Below are 15,863 nucleotides of genomic sequence, written 5' to 3'. Positions count from 1 at the left end.
TACATCATCATGTGAGAGCCAGATTTAAACACACTAAAGAATAATATTTTCTTCTCTTCGCAGCTTGCACTTAACTAAAGCTGACCCGGACCATTTTAAGAGTAAATCACGAGAAAGATTTGCTTGGTTAGTTCATTTTCTTCCTCAGTCTGTCAGTGTGCAAAGATTTCTGGTCTCCTGGGTGATAATTAGAGAAGAATAAGCCAGGACAAACAGCAGGGGGCGTAATTATCCTCTTTCCAGTGGTTATGACTGCCCTCGCCATCTTAGGAGAGACCATGTTTTCTGAGTAGGATACACAAGTGGGCAGTGTGCAGAAAATATGAGCTTTATTTCTACATCTGCACAAATATCAGCTAATAGGAGATGTTGTTAAATGCAAGAATCCCAGATTTCAAAAGATATGAGTATCATTTGTATCATGTATGCACTGTGTTGCATCTGCATGTGTGGGGATGACATCAGTCTTAATGGGGTCTAAAAGTGACAATAGCTTCTGTTATGACACATTCAGCCAAACTAACTGAGACACACAGGCTCGGTCTGTTTCTAGTCCCCTCTTCGCTCAGCTGACTGGAAATTGTCCCCCTTGATTTAGAGCCTGTAAGAAGATGAGAGGAAATGGGAGGTGTTTCTTTTAGAGAGGGCAGAGGTGGAGGGGAGAGGTTCGACTTTGATGGCTCACTACACAGGAGTACCAGCCCTGTGAGAGTGGTAGTCAACAGCAGCTGTTCCCACAGTCCTGGAAGGTTTTTTTGTTTTTTTGTTTTTTTCTTCTTCCTATCAACGCAGGCTTCCTCCTCTGCATAAAACATCCCTTTGTTGTCAAACAAAATGCTCCAAAAAAAACTCCTGACAAAAGACTTTTAGAAGGTGGGAGAGATGATTTATAATGCAACTGACTCATCAGTGCACACAAACAAATAAAGAAAAAAAAAAAACAGAAAACAGACTGATCAAACATACGGGGATTTCACACATGGCAGCGTGTCTGCTGTAATAAAAAGTGACTGCCAAACTTCCCAACTGATATTAGAGCTCCATGCAAACTGGCAGTCAGAGGAAGGATCTAAAGCAACAGAACTATTGAATTTTGACTTTTGTTGCATTGTCACATGTACTTTTTACCTCACATGTAAGATTCCCATTTTGATTTTCACATGCATTTGGATTTATGAAAAGTTTAGCATCACTTCCAATAATTTAGTTATCTTCTCTCTAAGCTTTGCCTCCGGCTCCTGACTTCTTCTCATATGTCACTTTGCTACTCTGGTGCAGTTTTGACTCCACCTAGAGGACAAAGCAGGTACAAAACCTCTCTATACTTGCTCTTCGTTTGCTGCTATTACTATGAATGTCTTGTACATAGCATCGTGCACCTGACACAGTAGTGCGTAAAAACCAGAAGCAAAATACCTAAAAGGCTCCGTGTGATTGGTTTGGTGGTCAAGCAGCAAATTGTGTGTTTACTGTGAGGCTCCAGTCCAGAGAGGAGTTTGAACAATGCCACAAAAATAGGCCAAAGAGGGGGGGAAATGAGTTGTTTTTCAAACTCAGACATTTCCGAGCTTTAAGTAGATTCCAGAAGCTCTAAGGAACCTACTTAAAGCTCAGAAATGCTTCTGGCTGAATTAAGTAGTCCTTTCCAGCGTGAATTTCTTTCCAAAGTAGCTGAACTCGACATTGAATTGCTTTTTGTGTAGTTAAAAGAATATAAAAACTTTTAGAAAATAGCAGACGATCTACTAAAAGCAGAGAGTTTCTGTTAACTACTTTTTGAAAGGGAAGAGGGGAGCTCGTCTAAACTATGTGTCATGAACACACACATGCAAACACACACATACACACAGTTGGCTGTTGTTGGCAGTGAGTGGGGTGCTGTGTGGAGAGTGGGGCTCAGTGTGACCAGGCAGAGGCCAGTGTTGCAGGCAGGCAGGCGGTGGATAGTGTTGAGCGGCAGAGACGTGCCCAGGGTGGATAAACCATGCTCACTAAGTGGGAGAAAGACTCTGCCCAGGACACAAGATGAAGGTGGAGAGGAAACCCTCCTCTAGAGACGGCAGTTTCGCTGACATTCCTCCTCTGCTGAAGCTCCTTGGCCTCCTCGTCTTTGTCCTTTCAGGTAAGTCCAAGTCTTTGTTTGACTATTAACAGAAAAAAGAGGGTAATGATCTGCAGGCTGCTTTGCTGAAGGAATGTAAATAGTAAAATGAATGCAAATAACAGCCTGAGTGTGCCAATTCACAATAATTATCATTTAGTTCACATCTTTATTTCAGATTTCTATTATTTGATAGCCTTTAAAACCAAGATCCAAGTCTTTCACACCGACTCTTTTTGAAGCAAAGTTAATCCCAGTTAATTTAGACGCTGATGCTTTTATTTTTGTCCTTGCACTTTGTGAGGTTGGCAGCACAATGGATTTGTTCTAGGGTGGTGCTCGTTATTGGGCTCCCATTTAAAGCTCAAAGGAGCATGGAGAGGCCATTGAAGGCGTGCGAGGAGGGGATGTCTAGGTTAAGTGTGATGATAAAGAGTTTTGTGGAGAGCTGTTGAACTGGGCAGGGCCTTCTCCTGAGTGTGTGGGTAGTTTCAGATGAGGAAATGATGACCAAGTGTCAAAAGTTTACAGTACGGTGAGTTTGGTTTTAAAAGGTTTGGATTGATTTCTCAGCTGTACCAGTTTACCCAAAGCAGGCGAGTTTGGTGGAATCACTGAATCCTGTGTCCATCTCCAACTTCACCACTGACAAAGAATTTCTCTCTCTAACCCTCCCTCACTCTTTTCAAGGGAGGAAACTAGTCTCAACAATCATGCCCTTTGTCTTATTGCCTTGGCAACCCCTGTCAGGCAGACCAAATGGTTACCACGGCAATGAGGCGATGCCTTGCTAACTGCCTTTCTGCAAGAATGGTCGCTCTCTCTCTCTCCCTCTTTTCCCCTCTCTCTTCTCTGTCGCTCTCATAGGTTGATCTCTCCATCACTGAGCCAGAACAGTAGGATGCCCCTCATGGGCCCGAAGCCACTGTTCAGACCTGCATGTGTCCAGCTACAGCTGATTTACAGGAACTCCACTGTGGACATAATGGCTTTGCTATGTTTGGTTTCCAAGACAGGGTTTCTTAAAAAAGCTGAAATGTGGCTCACGCTATATTTCCTTATTCCAATGTCCCTGTGGGGGTGGAGGATAGCTGGGGTGCACAAATCAAAATTAGTGTATTACTTGTTCACTCCAGGAGATTATGAGGAATTCTTGAGAAGGAGGGTGGGGTTCACAGAAACAGGGTAGTAATCAAGACATGAACACTGAAGTAAAACCAGCATGTGTGTATTCAGTAAAACTAAAATGTGCCAACCTTTTGATCGTTAAGAGAGAGAAGAAAAAAGTGAAAGTTAAAAAAAAACGTCAGAAATGTTATTAAAGGATTTATTGCCCACATTTAAGTCATCGGTCATGTAAAAGCGATTCTTTTTCACATAAAAGAGCAAAAAGGGTTTCGACACTCGAGAGAAAAGCACTTGCTATCTCTATTTCAAGGCGGCCTCTGCACATTTAGGTCAAATGCATTTAAATCCTTACAATCTCCTCTTGTATTCTAGCGGCGTAACACGACTGCAGTGATCACAAAAGTTCCCAGTACAAATAGATGCTCTTAGACACTTTAAACTACTTCACTTTAAGAACTGCAGGTTTTACAGTATTTGGCAGATTTGCATTTGCAGGTAAAATTTTAACTCAAATACATATGTATAAAATATCAGGGTGATCCAGTAGGAGAGCAGCTTTGGAGTATACCACATAGGTGCAAATGCCAACAGCTGTGAGTTCTTGGTTTGATTTCTGGCAAAGTGGACATTGCTACATGGCACTCCCTGTAATTTAATAGGTTTTACAGCTTTAGGTACTGATAAAGAGCTTTTCCAAGGTAAATACGTAACATAGTGTGCAAAAACATTTTTACACAGGATTTTTTACAATACGAAAAAAAGGAAAAAGCAGAAATCTTTTATATGACTTAACAAAATCTTTCTGTTTTATACTTCCAGGGTAGTCTGGGGCTCTGGGCAATGAGCTGCCATTACTGTTTCTGTCATTTTGAACATTTATGACTTACTTCAAGCCTCAAATGTGACAGATATCTTTCTTTTACTACAAAAGCATTTCTACATAATGTGGAAAAAGAGCTGTGCTGGTTAAACTGCACTTGTTTTTATTATATTAAAATATTTTATGGATTAAATGTGTAGTTAAATCTTCTTTACACTGACAGAATGAGGAGTTTTGCTGGTCCAGCTGACTTGAGAATAAAGTGATGGTGTATGTGGCCCACAGTGGAGAATAAGTTTCACATCCCTGCTCTAGAGAGGAAGAGGAAGCATTCATCTGTAGCTACATTTGTGATGAATGGTCTAAATTTTCTTTCTTGTTCTTCTTTTGTCGGAAATAATTCCTTGCATCATAATTTATATAAAAGCTGTGGCTTCAGCCTACACCTTTTTGGTTTGTCATTTTTTTTCATCATGTATTTCTAGCAATATAAATGAACTGAACAGGGATAAAGATAAAGATTCAAAATGAATCAAAGGAAAACATTTGAGTAAAATACCTGTGTTGCACTGTAACTGTGTATTGCATGTGACTATTTGCGTTTGCCTAGTAGTATCATTTAGTGCATTTTTTTTTTTCATTTGTTAGCTTGTTTTGCATAATTTCCACATGTATTTCCAATCACTGGCAGAGCATCATTGCCTCACACTGTCTTTACACACCTCTATATTTGCTCATCAGTTTAAGACCTCACCATTGTGTCTTTCCCCCCCTTTTTTTTTTTTTATAACAGGTGAGGTGTCAGGAGTGAATGTCACAAGCCAAACCCAGGTGGTGAGAGGAACGGTGGGCAAAGAAGCCCTTTTGTCAGTCAGCTACTCGAGCAGCAGCACAGACAAGCCTGTTGTTAAGTGGCAGCTAAAGAAGGACAAAGTGAAACCGATCACTGTCGTGCAGTCCATAGGGACGGACATCATTGGAAACCTGAGGCCCGAGTATCGCAACCGCATCCTGGTGTTTGAGAATGGCTCGCTGCTGCTTCACAACCTGCAGCTGTCGGATGAAGGGGTGTACGAAGTGGAAATCTCCATCACAGATGACACCTTCACTGGAGAGCGCTACATTCAGCTCACAGTGGACGGTAAGCAGAGTTACTCTCGTTTCTATAGCCAAGTTTACTCGTGTTTCAAAACATCTGAGCAACAAGAGCAGAGCACTGGAAGATGAGTTAGGACCTATAAAATTTAATACAGGTTGAAAATGAAATTTCCTGTCCAGAGAACGTCATTTCAATCTCATTCACCTCTGTATCTTCTGCCCTGTCCTTCTTCCCAGTTCCTATATCCAAGCCTTACATCCAGATGATGGCGTCTTCTGTCCTGGAGTACAGCGAGCACTTCAACCTCCACTGTTCCCACGATAATGGCACAAAGCCTGTCTACAGTTGGCTGAAGGGAGGCAAAGTGCTGACGAATGACTCGCGTCTGCTGCTTTCGCATGACCAAAAGGTGCTGACCATCTCACGGGTTCTGATGTCAGACGATGACATTTACGCCTGCACAGTGGAGAACCCCATCAGCAACACGAAGAGCAGTCCTGTCAGGCTCACTGTCTACAGTAGGTGGCAAGTTACGCTGGTAGGAACTCAAAAGACACGTGTTTACATAAAAGAGAGGGGGGTGGGGGGTATGGGTGATAACATTTAATAATAGTTGAACAGAGCTGGAAGAAGCATTAAGAAGTATTATCTATGCAGCAGTATGGCAGTGTAAAGATTTTGCATTAAGACACAAGTATATACCGGTACATGCAGTAATGTGCAAAAGTACCATTTCTCTATATTTTGCTAATAGAAGGAGAAATCAACGATTTCTTAAAATATGTCCAAACACAAAAGTGCAGAATATAAGGCAAAAACAGTACATTTCTAATTCTACTGCAACCATCTGCACCACCGTCATACAGGCTGTTGTTGATCATTTGCAGTGCTGTCCTAGTCACAAGCGGATATATTTATTTTATTTATATCACGCACTACTGCACTACACATAGGTTTAAATTTCTCTGTTCCCTAGAGCGTCCTTCATCTTTCTTAAATCTTCTCTACAGTAAATTGAGAGAGAGAGACAGTATTTTGATTCTCCTGTATGTTGTGTACATGTCAAAAATTATTAATAAAAATCTTTGAATCTTGAATGTTTTAATCTTGAAAAAGCTTGGCAGTCAAAATTTGGTATCTTGTCATTTCTTTAATTAGTCTTCAGGAATAGTTCTCCAGGCTTCTTCGTGGACATTCAAAGCTCTTGAATGTTGGCGACCTTCTGTTGAGTTCCCTGTCAAGATGATCCCACAATAACAATAATAACCTCAATAAGATTACTCTAGAAACTCACAGTTGTACCTCTCTGCTGACTCCTTCTGTAGATACTGAGCCAAAGATGTGAAATTTGGCTTCATGACAGCCACCCTTTCCCTGCGACTCATTTCTGATGAGACTTCAGTGAACAGTAGATGGATCAGCTGAAGGGTTAGATGCATCTGTTAGGTCCTGTGTCAGGACTTTTCTGGATGTTTTCTAATTTCTTAAAGATGTGACTTTCAGATACTGTTCATCTGCTGTAGATTGTTTGTTTGTTCAGCTCATAGCTCTAGGAATTACCTTATTGGTGCAAAAATTTTATTTAATGGCAGTCGGACTGCGTAATCTTTGGTATTTTCATAAATTTGGCAAAAAATATAGGAACAAATGATGTGTTTTTGTGACCGGCTAGTAACCTAAAGTTAGTACCTAAATACCTAAAGATGCACTTTAAAATTGGTTCCTTGCTATGTCGTCTGTTATGTGTATATACAACTGTGGTTGATTGATTGATCGATTGATTCAGAGATCAGTGTTAAGTGGCTTAAAAGAAAAAGAAGAAGAAAATAACATTCAGGCCAGGTCAGAGAATTGGACTAACAGTGAAAAAGCCTGTAAACGTAAATGTAGCCTGTAAAACAAATAGCCTGTAAACTGCATTTATGTTGTAGCTGGTTAAACTGGAATCAGTGTAAATTCTACTTACTGCAGGGCAGCATAATCTTTAAAAATCCTTTAAATTAATTTGAATGATAGCTTTATATGTTAAGGTAACTATGCACAGTAAATTTCTTCTCATTATTCACAAACCCTCCATCTGTAGGAGCTAGCAGGAGCAATTATCATCTCATGCTGACCCATACACAAACATGCTGGCCTCTCAAACAATGTTGTTTACAACAAGTGCAAATCCAGGCTGTGATTGTAACAGAGTTGGCTCAGAGTGCCTGTTACTGGGCGCCAGTGAAGAGCCGCATGTCAGGCTGAGAGGGAGCAAGAGAGGGAGAGGCAGTCTAATCCAATGAATGGACGGTTATTTATGAGGAGGGAGAAGGAAAAAACACAGGCAGGTGGGAGGACGCTGTGCTTCAGTGGACCTCAGTAATCCTGACTTCATTATTGCTGTACTGTGATGTTCTGCACGAGGAGACAGCTTTAGGCTTTCAAACTACTCTGTTTCCTCTGCTTGCATAGTTTCATAGTACAGAGTTTGAAAGGGATAACCGTAATGAGCTACTTCAATGCAACTATTCATGCCAGCACACTCAATCTACACTTTTTGCCATATTCATATTCTTTTTTGTGGTTATATTCGTAAACAATTGTTTTCATTTTGTGGCTTTTTTAGTTGTGACTTCTCTTTGGACGCTGTCGCTTTTTGAGAGAGTGAGAGCGGTGCCACAGCCCAGCATCACAGTGGAGCAGTTGCTGTTGGCAGTTTGAGACGAAGTGGGGCATGGAAATATTGCATACGCTTCCTGTATAAATAAGGGAGTTGTTTTTGTTAAGCAACCTGAGTTGGTTAATCAACTCACTCATTTCAATAAATCATGAGCTCATGATTGCTATACCATCCACCTGGATTACATCGTCAGAAGTTCCACCCCTTCTATCTAATGAAGCACTGGCACAGGAGCTTAAGTGCCTCAGATTCAAAACTGTGAGTTTAGGGTGTAGGGACTCCAAACTTAAACGCCTTTAGAATAATTTCAAGATAGTTAGACTTCACTAATGTTTCTTATTTTCAGTTTTTTCGTGTCTGCTTTTCTTCCTTTTCTCAATTGCTAAATTTAAAGGTGACCTCTTTAAATGTAAATTTGGGGGAGGGATGCACAGAATAGAGCTTTGATTACAGAACTTGAAGACAAAAGATGCTAGATTTATTTTTTCTACAAGAAACCCACAGTGATAATTTTATGGAAATAGAGTGGAGTGGAGTTTCTGCTGGGCACAGCAATGTATTTTTAACTATGGAACAAATTTCTGCGAAGGGGTCGGTATTTTATTTTTGGCCCACTTTGGACATACAGCTTTTTGGCAAGTACAGAACATATTAATGGTAGAATTTTACAAGTAAAAGCAGAAATTCAAGGTGTTATCATCATGATCTCTGGAGATCAAAGAAAAATGGGTTTCAATCTCCAATTACACGGTGGGAGGAAGGGAGAGCTCAAATCAAAGATATCTGTCAGCGATACACTTATAGATCTACTGATAACATTAGGAGGGTAATTCAGAAACAGCAACAGGAAGAACAGTGTTTCCAATCAGTCAGTCAGAATAGTCAGCAGGATTTATTGTATCATAAAAAGATGGAATTAAGTTATTTTCTTCAGGAGAGCACTAAAGGGGCTCTAATTCAAGCTTGCTTTACCAAGCTTAAGGACATGGATGTACCAACAACATTCTTTTTCACTTGGAGAGGTCAGCAAGTCACAATGAATCCAGCAGATTCAGTAGAGACTACCGTTGCTGTTTTGTGGAGAACACTGACTCTTTTATGCATCGAATATAAAAAAAATTTCAAAGGTGTTATCTAACAGACTTTTAAGTTCCGGAAGATAAGTCATATTGTGTCCCAGCCAGATCTATGTTAGAAAATGTATTTATTATGAGAGATATATTTAATGTCTGCAAGACATATGACCTAAATGTGGGGATTGTGAAAGCTAGAGTAAATGGTTTTACTTTATTGGTGGGTAAATGGTGTACAGTTGACATTCCAACCCTGCCAGGAAATTTATGCTTGGGAAGGAATGTAATAGGAATGGTGGGGCAGGGATAACTCGGTAGGTAGAGTGGTCCCCCCCATGCTTGGAAGGTCGGTGGTTCGAATCCACTAAATGGCTACCTGAGGTACCCCTGAGCAAGGCACCGTCCCTGTACACTGCTCCCCGGGCGCTGGATTGGTGGCTGCCCACTGCTTCACTGAGTGAATGGGTTTAATGCAGAGATCAATAAAGTTTACATCTTTATTCTTATTAAAGCATTTATAGGTAATGAACATTTTCAGAAACAGAACTGGAACGGGGTGCAGGAGAAAGGTTGTCTAAATGGAAATGACTGCTACTCCGGCTGTCCGACACAGAAAGAGCTCTGGTTGCCAACAATCTGGTTGCCTCATCCTTGTGGCACAGGCTTCGTGATGGCCTCACCTGCTGGGCTCACTGAAGATGTCCAGCATCTTATTGCGAATTTCTTCTGTTCTAGGCGGCACTGGCTAAAGGCACCTCTTTACTCTTTCTGTGTCAAAGGAAGGACAAGGACCCCCTTTGACACAAGACTGGCCAAGACTGCTGCATTCAGATTGCAAACTGCTCAGAAGCTGCTTTATGGATGCATTGGAAAGGATGTGCAACGTTACCAACATCAAGTCCGTTAGAATCTTAAAAAGGATTCTGGAAGAAGTCAGGGAGTCCCTTACCTGTGCCGCTGAGAGTGTTTGCTGAAAACCGTGCTCTAGCTGACCAGTGGAATTATGAGTACATATTTCCAAGACTTTCAGTCACCCCAGCTTTTGATAGTTGGTGTGAGGAGTGTGAACCGCTTCTTTCTTTGAGAACACCTGCATCAGGTGTTCTCACTCCATGTGGGAAGAAGTATCTGTATCAAAGTTGTGTAAAGGTGCTGAATATGTGCTCTCTGGCTGGTGTTAGAGAGTCGAGGAAAATGCAGGTTTTTGCTTCAGACCTTACCCCTAAAGGCAGATGGAGGGTCCTGTATAAGCCACCTGTAGAAAAACACGTTGGTGACCTTCGGTGGAGGATGGATCGATAGCTACAAACAGGCTCAGAGCTGCATGACGAGTGAAAGTGGAGCATGCCTTATAGTGTTACTTGTAATTTACAGATGTTTACAGATTTGTGACGTGTTAGAAATGTTTTATGTTCACTGGGGGAAGATCAGGAACTAATGTAGCATTTTTAGATTATATTACTACTCTTTGTATAGTTTTACAAGTGCACAAGGATTTAAGTGTGTGCATGTGTGTTTTAAGCTCTTTCCTTCTTTCCTCTTATTTTCTTTCTGGCTTTCTTCTCTGCCTCTGTATTACCTTGGTTTAGGACGGAGCTCGCTATACATCATCCTGTCCACTGGGGGCATATTCCTCCTGATCACCCTGGTGACAGTGTGTGCCTGCTGGAAACCTTCCAAGTGAGACCTTTTCTTTTTGTTCCCCCCCTCCCAGTCTTTTTTCTTTCCCCTGCTGCTCTGTTTCTTCCTCTCCTTCTTTCTTCCCCCCCCCCCCCTCTTTCTCTCATTGGCTTTGATAGTGCACTTGAACATGTGGCTAGAATCTCAAGCAGCTCCACAGTCTCTAGACATTTGGTGGGAAAATAGTACAAAACTGTGATCTGCAGTATATATAAAGGCGTCTTTTAAATCAGTTGATTGTTTTCTTGTTTTGTTTTGTTGATTTATTTTGCTTTAGGAAGAAGCACAGACCTGTCCCCCAAAGAGCTCCCGTGTATGTGGAGCAAAGTGAAAATGGCCATGATGGTGAGCAGCAGTTATAGTTCGCAGTCTATTAATTGTGTACAGCACTTTCATGATGTTTGCATCACACTGTAGGCTAATATTTAAATTGTAACAGTCAGGATTAACATTGCATATTACGAAGTTAAAGCTAAAAAAAAACTGGGACTGCATAATAATACTCATACATCTTTTACAGTTGATGTTGTACCCAAACCATCTACACTTGGTCGAAGGAGTCCTATGCCTCTTTACGTTCTCAATGAAGATGTAAGTCCTTCTTTCATCTGGGGAAAAACCTTTCCAGCAGCTCTGCTACTAAACTGTCAGTTGGTTAATAATAATTACAACCTCGTACAGTCACGACTATGAACATAGTCCAGCTGATGTTCTGCTACAAACTATGTCTTGATTACATGAGAATCACCGATGAAAGCCCACAGCTGTCACACATGTGTCATCATCTTATTTCAGGAGAGCCTGGAGCGACTGGAAGAATGCTCTGGCAATGCTATGAGCCAATCAGAAACGAGTCTCCCCGCTACCTACGCTTCAGTCCTGCCTCCTTCCTCCCACAGAACTGATCGACCAATCTGGTCCACCCCACGCAGATACCCTCGCAGCTCCTCTCCACTCGCACAACCACTTCCACAACCCCTTCCAGGTTCCTCCCTACGCCCTGTCCGCTCCCCTGCTCACTCCCCGGGCTCATCTCCACGCAGTTTCAGTCCTGTGAGAAAGGTCCGTCCTCCTGTAGGCATCCCAACCGGCCACCTGCCTGTGGAGGTGGAATGTGCAGACACCAGCGATCAGACTCACACCCCACCACAGCACTGACAGCTACTCATGTTATGTGATGTACATGTATAGTTTGTTGGTTGTGTTCGGCCATGAGAATAATGGATCTGATGCACTAGGGTAATAGATGAGTTCACTTTCAGCTAACTTTCTGTCTTCCATTATTTATCATCTATTTCTCTGTGGCTATGCACAGTGTTTCTCTGGTCCTTTCAAAATATATCCTCTCACAGGAAAAGTTATATCCTGTCCACCAGCATGTAGTATATAATGTATATGATGCTGAGACATTAAAGAGTTTCTGGGTCTGATATATATTTTGCTCCTTGTTGAGTTATTATTGGGAAGTTTAAGATGTGACTGTACAGTTTTTGTTTGTTGTTATTTTTCTTTAGTCAGTTAAAAGCACACCCTGTATCCTTATGCCACATTAGGTCACTGTGTAACTAAGGTAATAAAAATTATTTAAATAATTTGTAGTTTGTCATCAAGCGATCCTTTTATTTCTATCAAAATCATAACTGCTACAGATGTTCACTCTTCTTTTATGTCTTGCCTGATATCTACATAAACACTTTATTGTTATGCTGGCTACACACGGCACAGAAGAAATAAAGACACACCTTCCTCTTTGTCTTTGTAAGGTAGCTGAACTCGATGTACCGTTCTGAATATTAAGTGCAATACTTGTCTGCTCCATTAGGTGTCACTCAAACATTTCCTTGAATACTTGAGTTTTATGCACTCTGGCAGGAAACAATTTAAATAGTACAGATTTACATCTAACTGTATTTTATATGATCTGTTTTTCATGATAGTTTGCTTTTTTTTAATCTTTGTGGGTTTTTTGTTTGTTTGTTTGTTTGTTTGTTTGACAAACTCATGAAGACTATTTTGCCCCTTTGTTTTGCCTAATATTGGCAAGTGCAGGTGGTACAGTGACAGCGGCCTTTGTTTAACCCATAACTATATCTGCTTCAGGTATGAATAATATGAGCTAACTGACTTTAAAATGAGCTATTTCAAAAAGGAACTTTTAATTTATGTAACATAAATCATATTTTCCTTGAACCATTTGTATCATATTTACCCTTTGACTCTCACTTTGAATAGGTGAAGGCTGCATTACAGACAGGCATGCAACATACATGTACAGAATAGCCACGGGAAGCTTCACCAACGCTGTGAGTTCAACAGATGTGATGATGCTTTTAGTTAGATGCACTTTGCAAGATTTACTTATAAAGGTAAAAAGGTCTGAAAGGAGAAAATGAATTTTTGATCCTGGTGATGAGACTCGCACACACAGAATAAGCGGATGTGAGCTTGTGAAAGTGTCTACAAACACATGCAAACAAAGTATCCCGGTTTATCACTATTATTAAGATAATGTGTTCCCTTCAGAGGTCCAGCTGGACATCTTTTGTCATGAAAATCTGCATGATTTTACTGATTGCTTTTGAACTGTACCTTCCCTCACTGAAGGTGTGAGTATTACGGTTGCATAAGCGAATCAGGGGCCGCCTGTTTTGATCTGGGCTTCGTGGTCTTTGTTCTGTTTGAAACACCATTTATCACTTAGCAGGCAGGCTCATGAATACACATGCATCATGGGATTACGCAGCGAGAAGAATACATGTGCATAATCACATGTGTGTTACAGTAAGTGGAAAATGAAATATCCTTTGGTAGTGAGAACAGGCCGTTTTTATTCAGCTGTGTACTTTGATATCACATATTGATTATTAGTAGCACAGTCTGTCCCATCATCTTCCACCTGTTCTCCAGTGGTTACAGAAGAGCTTAGAAGTCAGAGCAGTAATTAACCTCTGGGGAACAGCAACCCGTCTGTGTGCAGAAAGCATGTGTGTGTTTGTATCTGCAGTAACTGAATAGAGAGGATGTGTGAAGTTTTCCCAGTTTATTGAACGACCACCTCCTGCTGCCTGACGGAGCCTCTTTTTTTTTAGCACCTTTCTTCACACCAAGCAGTCAGTGTGAAATTCCCTGTGGAGGAAGGTGACATTTTACTATTGGAAAGTTCTTATCCAGCTTTTTTTCTGAATAGGCAAAGATCTAGTGAAGTACTGACTTTGGCTTCAATATACACAACTGTGCAAAATTCAGAAGGTCTTTCAAAGGTTGGACATTGTTTTTTTTTTAGTCAGTTAACACGGACCTATGAATGATTCAAGACACCTTTAAATCTAAAAAAGACATCTAACTCAAGGGACAAAAAAAGAAGCAAAGAATCGATTTTACATTGACATTCTTAAGTGAGGAAGGTTGAAAAGGTTGACTTTGCCAAATTACAGAAGAACTGGACTGAAAATCAGCAGTTACAGGTCTCATAGCATTTTATAAAATTTTCATTTACACAGTTTGATCCATAATTTCTTGGATAAAGACAGTTTTTATAGTTTTGTGTCTGTACGGGACCACGGTGGATTTTAAATAATAAGCACGGTGGGACTGAAGTGCTCACTTTCAGTTTAAATTTAAGGGGTTTAACAACATTTGATTTTATTTCATTTTCTTGCATTCACTGTTTAGGATTTAAAGTCAGACATGTGACAGCCTGGCGACCTGTCCAGGGTGTACATTGCCTCTCATACTATGGCTGCTGGGCTTCAGCCCCCCCATGACCCTGGATGGATGGATGGATGGATGGATGGATGGATGGATGGATGGATGAATGGATTTAAAGCCATTATACACAGTCCCCCATTTTCAGATGCTCAAAAGTAATCAGACAATTGACTAACAAGCAGTTTTATGCCCAGATGAAGATTATTTTATGACAAATGAAGCAAACATAATGGCTTGGCTTACTTCAGTCCAAGTCCACACAACAGTGGTGCACATTCTTAACTAGATTTATTTTGGAGAGGCTCGTGAAATATTTTGCTAAAGATTAAGAGAGCGTTTCCCAGCAAATTTAGAAAATAAATCCATACAATCTGTTCTGGCTTCTGTGAACCACTTTCCCCTTTAACATTGCAGAGTTTCTGTGACCCAAAGAGTCCCTGTTATCTAAAAGTATACAAAAAGAGATCAGAAAAGATAAGACAAGAATTTAAAAGATGCGACAGAGCTTTATTTATTTATTTATGTGTCATTCCTCCACTCATAAGCCCTAGAATATATCCTGCAGCTCTTTGGGCCTCAGTAATACTTTTGATACTGCTGGATTAAAATGCATGTTTAACATGTTTGATAATTAATGCATCTGTTCTTCTTTACAACAGAGCCGTTTTGATTTTAACTACTTTGTCCTTCAGGGCTATATCTGCTTCTCTTTCTGAGGTTTTTCACCTTGGAGCATTTGCAGTGAAAATCTACTTATGCAGTATAGATAAACAAACTACAACAACATCAAAACTTAAATCAGAAATGCACTACATGAAATGCATCAAGCCTGGTCAGTCAATCTTTTACATGGCCTAAATGTGTAACAAAAATGTATGAAATCATTGTTTTGTAGTATTTTAGTGTTGCTAAGAAAAATAAATGTGCCTTGAAATCTTCCCAAGTGCCCTTCTGAACTCATCTGACCAAACCCTCTGCAGGAACTGCCATTAAAAATAAAGAAGATGAGCCGACTGAGAGGAGGAACACACACGCTCACACAAAGAACAAGGTCATTTGAAAATACACCCCTCCTTTGTTGGACATTTAGTCCCCTTGATAAGATATACTTTTCTAGGATTTTCCACGTAACCCTGAGTCCCTAATCAGAGTGTTGTTTGAGCCCTGTGTGCCTTTTGGCCCAATAACAACCGCTGTTGTTATTGCAACTGTAATGTAATTTTTCAGACAGGAGTGGCATAAATAAATTATCTTCAGTATCTGATGATGCTTTTGTGTTTGTGTTTTCCTATAATTTTCAGGGGATTGGACGTTGTAGATAAGAGGTTCAGGTAAAAGCCCCTAAAAGCTCCACGCCACTTAAGTTCCATGGCAACCAATACAAGTACCAGTTATCTTCATATTACTCCATACCCCTCCAGCTCCCTGACATGTACCCTTCCTCACCAGCTTCGTCGCTCCCAGCCTCTCTCTCCTCCTCGTAGCTTTCCCTTTTGCATGTGCATCGATTGTGTCTGAGCATGTGCGCGTGCATCTGCATGTGAGTCAGCTGCATCCTCAGCACCTGGGTCATTACTTCCAGCCTCCGCACG

At 40.8% G+C, this 15,863-nt stretch overlaps 1 protein-coding gene across 2 annotated transcripts; it reads left to right on the top strand.

Annotated features, from left to right (window-relative positions):
* Positions 1-236: 236 nt before the first annotated feature.
* Positions 237-12,117, top strand: hepacama (hepatic and glial cell adhesion molecule a). 2 transcript variants are annotated; one of them, XM_085380823.1, is made up of 7 exons: positions 237-2,122; positions 4,843-5,190; positions 5,385-5,666; positions 10,473-10,563; positions 10,841-10,908; positions 11,084-11,154; positions 11,359-12,117. In XM_085380823.1, exons 1-7 carry the CDS (start codon positions 2,026-2,028, stop codon positions 11,719-11,721), a joined length of 1,320 nt encoding a protein of 439 aa, XP_085236949.1. In that variant the 5' UTR covers positions 237-2,025; the 3' UTR covers positions 11,722-12,117. The 2 variants fall into 2 exon arrangements, with proteins under 2 accessions (XP_085236949.1, XP_085236948.1); XM_085380822.1 differs by lacking the exon at positions 237-2,122 and having other exon boundaries at positions 3,162-5,190.
* The last annotated feature ends 3,746 nt before the right edge of the window (positions 12,118-15,863 follow it).

Source organism: Rhamphochromis longiceps, linkage group LG14, assembly GCF_057381845.1.
Source record: "Rhamphochromis longiceps isolate RC_006_pf linkage group LG14, R_longiceps_female_GT1.1, whole genome shotgun sequence".
Taxonomy (NCBI): Eukaryota; Metazoa; Chordata; class Actinopteri; order Cichliformes; family Cichlidae; genus Rhamphochromis; species Rhamphochromis longiceps.
The sequence above is the reverse complement of the archived record's forward strand: the minus strand, read 5'-3'. Positions and strand labels throughout refer to the sequence as shown.